The sequence below is a fragment of the Convolutriloba macropyga genome, chromosome 6 (assembly GCF_964194025.1).
Source record: "Convolutriloba macropyga chromosome 6, txConMacr16.3, whole genome shotgun sequence".
Lineage (NCBI taxonomy): Eukaryota > Metazoa > Xenacoelomorpha > Acoela > Convolutidae > Convolutriloba > Convolutriloba macropyga.
In genome coordinates, this window is record NC_134473.1 from 18,911,378 (window position 1) to 18,917,033 (window position 5,656).

Here is a 5,656-nt window from a genome sequence, read left to right on the forward strand (position 1 = left end):
GAAACATTGAAATGCGCAGAAGTTAGAATCATGAATCATTTTGCTCGCCACTATGGTATTCCCTCGCCACTATGGTATTCCATGTCATTTTTGTTTATTCAGCAATAGTTCCAACAATTATCAAAAATTACTGAGTGGCTACGCAGCAGACAATACTAATAGGCCTTTTTGTTACCAGGAACGAGAATCATCACTTAAGTCAAAAATTGTCAAGGTGCACCAAATTCAATTAAACAAGGTCAATTTTCAAACGTCAAACTACAAACAAATACAAAATCTTAATTACAAGACTAAATTAATTAAATTCAGATCAATAAGATGGCGCATTGTAGGTCGACCGTGTGGACAGTTCCATGGGTGCTCCAACTTTGACAGATGATTCAAAATTGTCAACATTTCCGATTCCTTCAAAGCCTGGCCAATCATAATCGACTTCCTGCAGGCCCTTGAGGCAAACATCTGTCTAAGTCTCGAAGGTCTGATTGATAGACGATCGGTTGTAGAAGTCCCATCTGATTCGCTGAGAATGAAAAGAATTTCCTCCACGTCCCGGACTCCGAAAGACCAGTTTCGGCTTAATGGAACACTTGTCAGTTTGACCTCTTTTAAACTCGATCCCTGTGAATCAGGCGACTCTGACTCCTCCCCTTCTTCAACATTGAAGGAAAATCCATTTTTACGAAAAATATCCAAGTTCGCAATTAATAAATCATAACTTTCATGAGTTAGTTCCATGTTTATTGGAGATATTAGTTTCTGCGTTTGGACATTGCACTCTTTTTCTAACAACTCGAAATTGTACTTCTCATCCGAGGCGTGTTGATCAATGATGAAAAGATCCGATTCAAGTTTTGCGATTATGAATCCCAGGTTAAATTGTCCAATTAACTTCATTTCTTTGAAGGACTGTTTGGATAACACAGAACGCAATTCCTGCTCAGCATTTTTATCGTCAAACTTTGATATAAATTTTCTCTCCAACTGATTCTGTTCACACTCTTTGAAATCATGATCCTCATAAAATCGACTCAGAGTATCAAAATCTACTGAATCAACTGGCAAACACTGCATATGGAAGGGAACTTTTCCTAAGTTTTCCTGGGAGACGTTCATGATCTGAGAATCATCCCAGTTCGATAACTCGACTCTTGAGTCAATCTGATTGTCGATAACAACATCTACGTATCCATCATCAGCGTCATAATGATCTTCATTAACATCAGTTACTCTATTCGGTAGAGTATCGATACGTGAAACATTTAATTCAGGAAGTTGTGCAACTTTGTTCAAAGATGTATTAAGTTTTGTTTTCTTTGCAACTTGCGTTGACTGGTTCTCTTGATAAGCGGTACAGGCTTCCTCAAAGGAACGTTTATCCCTGTCCATATTTTGAGAGCTGCCGAAGGAAAACTTGTCCAACTCATTTGAAACTTTACTTTTAAGTGAATTATTGTTATTTCCAAATGTTTGCGGTTGGCTTGCAAAAGTTGTAAAGAAATCGTTCAGATTATTTTGAGAATTGGAATTTGCTTCTGATGGGCGTTTGCTGAACATAGGTTGACTACTAAAACCTTCATTTTGTGAAGAAAATCGATTTGCTATTTGGTTTGTTACATAATTTCCTGCATGTTGTTTGAACAGTTGCAATGCGCTATATTTTATTATAGCTAATAATACCTTCTCGTTCTTCAAAAATATGCTCCGTTTATCTGGAGTAATGTTGACGTCAAAATTCCCTTGTTCAATGTTAATAAATAGACAAACAAACGGATACTGCGAGGTGTTGAATTGCTTGTATACTTCGTTTAAAACTTTTGTAATCTTCGGTTGCTCGCAGGAGCGTTTATTAAGAAAAAACAATTGTCTATCCTGGGTACTTCGACCACTTCCGTGCGCTGGCGAGGACACGAATCCTTCAATGTCAACGGATCTGAAAACTTGATCAGCTTGAGAAAAATGCGGGACTCCTAATTGCGTGCATTCGTCTTCGGGTATAGGCAAAGTTTTCCACGGTAGTAGGAACTCCCATTGTTTAGGTCCAAATATGGATATAATCGACATTTTCAAATTGGAAGATTCCCCTCCGTTAGTAGTTAGAATAATTTGCTTCGGTCGACCCTCGTTTTCATTGGTACAAGTAAACTTAATGTAAGGAAAACCGACAGCAAACGCTTGTAAAGTATGCACGAATTTTGCGTATTCCTTTTTGATATTCTTCTTCAAATCTTTGCTTCGTACAGGAAATCTCCCAAATATGCTCTGAACCATAACCGATGTCCCGATTGACATTGGGAGTTTCGATTGGCTGGAAATTCGACTGTTGCCATCAAATTGCAGTTTGTATCCAATATCTGACTTTGAATGACGTGTCGTAATGGTGACGTCACCCAAGACACAGAGAGAGCTCAGTGCTTCGCCTCTGAAGCCGAAGCTTTCAACTGATTCGATATCTAAACAACCAAAATCTGCTCCACACTGATCCAAATAAAATTAGTGAGATTGAATCAAACAGCCTACACAAAATTCAGCAAAATAGCCACATCTTTTAAAACCCAATTTGATGATGGTGGTACGCCTAGATCGACATCAAAAATCCACAAACAAAATTAATTTACTGATTTACTGATTTTTGGTTCTTTGTATAATTCTGCCCATTTACAGAGGACGAAAAATAACCCAAACTCAAAAACACTCCTCCCTGAGACTGTGTCAATACTTGCTGATCCGGTTTCTTATCAACTCAACGCCTAAGAACTTACCAGTTTTCCGCAATGAAGACAAATATATAATTAAGAATAAAAAAATAAAGAATGACAGCAAAGGGCCACTGATAAATGGGCTGCAGGCTCCTCAGAAAAAAGCGCCTGGTTTTTTTTCAGGTAAGTCATAGTCAACAAACAATTTTTTTTCTTGTGCAGGATGCATTTCAGTGCTCAACGTGTTGAACTTACTACTGTCATAGGGCCTTTAAGGAGCATTCGAAAGTCATTCTTTTCATTAAAGAACTGTACTTAGACTACTAATCCGTATTGGCATTGAAAGGTGTCGCCCATGGGCTTGGGATGTTCTCGACTACAGGTCTCACTAAGACGCACCCTTTTTATATGCTTTCGAAACCAAATACTACGAATACAAGTGTTAATGAAAAGTGTGTTGTGTAGGCCGCGCATTATTAGAGTCATCAGTCTGCAGGTTACATTTCTTCTGATGCTATATAGAACTTTCTTTGTCTTCTTGGGTCTATTATCTACGTGTGCAGTCCAGCTTAGGGTTTCGCACTCCGTTATATCAAGGTCCTTTTCTCCTCCGAAAGCTTTCAAGCTGCTTCCATCCAGTTGGAGAAGTTCTTATTTTTCCCGGATCGTTCATGTTGAGCATTTGTCGATCACCAGTTCCAATGTATTCTTCTGTACCCATTCATTTCTTTTGTTGAAGTCACTTTGAAACTCACTGCTACTTTTCATCACTACCAATATCCTCAAGTACACAAGAGCTAAAATTGTCCTCTTTATCTTCGTAACTGCTTTATGTTCGAAACAGTCGCAGATCACTTCTAGCACGCACCCGCCGACTCCCATTTGGGTTACTTTTGTTAGCAATTCCATGTTCAAGGCTTTAATAATCCCTTTTGAGAAGTCAGTAGAAGAGTTACTTCATCGCGCATGTTTTGGTCAATTGCACCATAGATCTTTTCGAAGAAAGCTAGCATGTTTCTTATCACATATCACATCTCTTTTCCGTACAAAGCCGTGTTGGGTCATTATAAGGAACTTGAGGATCTGAGCATACAAGGCTTTGTATATGTATTTTTTCAAAAACTTTGCTGTCAATTTTCAGCAGCGATACAGTCCGATAAATTTCAACCATCCGCTTCGCGCTTTTCATGATTATTGGCGTAAACGCTGCAACCGCAAACGTGATTTTCTTACGGCGCTTGATGTTTTTCATTACCCTGCGCAGAATGAGTGTGCTAGAGAGATAAGAGTCTATTCCTACTAGAGATTCCAATATAGTCAGCAAAAATGTACAAAATTGAGTCAGATAATACTGATAGCATATTTGCATTTAGTCCATGAGCAGCAACAGAAAAATATGCGCACAGCGTTTATACCAAATGTTCTCGACAAAAGAAAAGCTTAAAATTCTAACTGAATTTTATTGTGACTTAGTTGAATAATCGCTGTCAAAATGGGTGATTTGTGCAAGTTCTTGAAGTATTTGAATATCACGTTTGTGAGTTAAGTTACCTCTGCCATCAGTACCAGTTGCTCTGGTAATAACATTCAAAATTTTGCATTTTTTTTCGGAAAATTTTACTTTAAAGGGTTTGTGAGGGATGGTACGCAACCAACCAATTGCTCTGAATAATTATTCAGGTGTCGTACATAGTGAACACTCCCTTCGTTATGCGGCGTACAGAAAATACCCTGGTTCTTTATTGGAAATTAACCTTTAAAATTGTCAATTTTTGAGGTCGCGTGACTAGCTGTGATGAAAGGAAAGTCCTTCTCTTCAATGCCGGTTCCATTATCTGACACAGATATTGAAGTCAAGCCACAATCCTTCACCTTCACTTCAATTACAGTGCCTGGAAACAATAACATTGCTATTTAAATGACTGAAAATGCCACTGAAAAGTAAATTGTTGATTGCTATTACCTTTTGCATCAATGCTGTTTTCTAGAAGTTCTTTCACCAGTGACCCAATGGAGGACACAACTTGTCCAGAGCACAGGCTATGAACATCGGCAGAGTCGAGAGCTTTGATCATCTTTACAAACTCATTGATAGACTTTCATACTGCCTACCCATTTCCTGTCTGAAAAATATGCATGCAATATCTTGCGGCCGCAAAATGCACACAAGATGAATAACTCACACAACTTTCATTGTATAAATAGAAGTGGACGTAGAGACATAACGAAATCTCATAAAGTGTGATCTATTCTGTTTGACCTCACCCCCGCATCCCCCACCCCCCCCCCCCCCCCCCCGTTTTTCCATGCCCCCCCCCCCGTTACAATTTAGTTGTTGTAGTAGTAGAACAGGATTTAAATCTTTTTAATCGAGGATAAACACTGGGCCCCGCAACAGTACGACACCTTCGAGTTGATATGAGTGAAATGGATAACACCGACGAGCTGATCAACAGAGGCATGAGCCTGCCGATGAGAATACTTAAACTAAACTAGATCGAAGCCTTGGGTTTAGCACAATATAAATTGCCTTCCAATTTACAGCACTTTAGGTTATTGCAATGACCACATTTGCAATGTAGTCTCCACGTACTTTAGTTCTTTTCATTAATTCTTTTTTAGGAAAACGTCCAGTAGATATAGCTGATTGTGATTTTGTTCAAATCGCTTTAACGTGTTATACAGCACAATACTATGTTAAAATAGCACGTCCACCTGAGGGGCGTAAAAGTTATATGCCAACTAAGCTGGGTGGACCGAAACTGAATTGCTCTAAAGCGAATTGACTGGCGAACGCTTCATTTCGTCAAAACCTAGCTGGAGCTGAGCCACACAAAAAACAGCCTCCCACACTTGAATAAGTTTTCTCAGCGGCTTCAGCGATTTGTACAATTAAAGACCAGTAAAGCTCTAAAAGAACAGTACAGCGAATAAATGACCTCAAAGATTATTTGTACAAT

At 38.9% G+C, this 5,656-nt stretch overlaps 1 protein-coding gene across 1 annotated transcript; it reads right to left on the reverse strand.

Annotated features, from left to right (window-relative positions):
• Positions 1 to 206: 206 nt before the first annotated feature.
• LOC142341544 (mismatch repair endonuclease PMS2-like) lies at positions 207 to 4,815 on the reverse strand. The gene is made up of 3 exons (XM_075392561.1): positions 4,660 to 4,815; positions 4,451 to 4,588; positions 207 to 2,450 (listed from the first exon to the last, which is right to left on the reverse strand). Exons 1-3 carry the CDS (start codon positions 4,769 to 4,771, stop codon positions 283 to 285), a joined length of 2,418 nt encoding a protein of 805 aa, XP_075248676.1. The 5' UTR covers positions 4,772 to 4,815; the 3' UTR covers positions 207 to 282.
• Between the last annotated feature and the right edge of the window lie 841 nt (positions 4,816 to 5,656).

Coding starts and splice junctions, on each gene's coding strand:
- LOC142341544 (XM_075392561.1), bottom strand. CDS start 4,771: ATGATCAAAGCTCTCGACTCTGCCGATGTTCATAGCCTGTGCTCTGGA. Junction 4,589..4,659: donor AAACAGCATTGATGCAAAAG/GTAATAGCAATC, acceptor TATTGTTTCCAG/GCACTGTAATTGAAGTGAAG. Junction 2,451..4,450: donor AAAAATTGACAATTTTAAAG/GTTAATTTCCAA, acceptor TTGGTTGTTTAG/ATATCGAATCAGTTGAAAGC.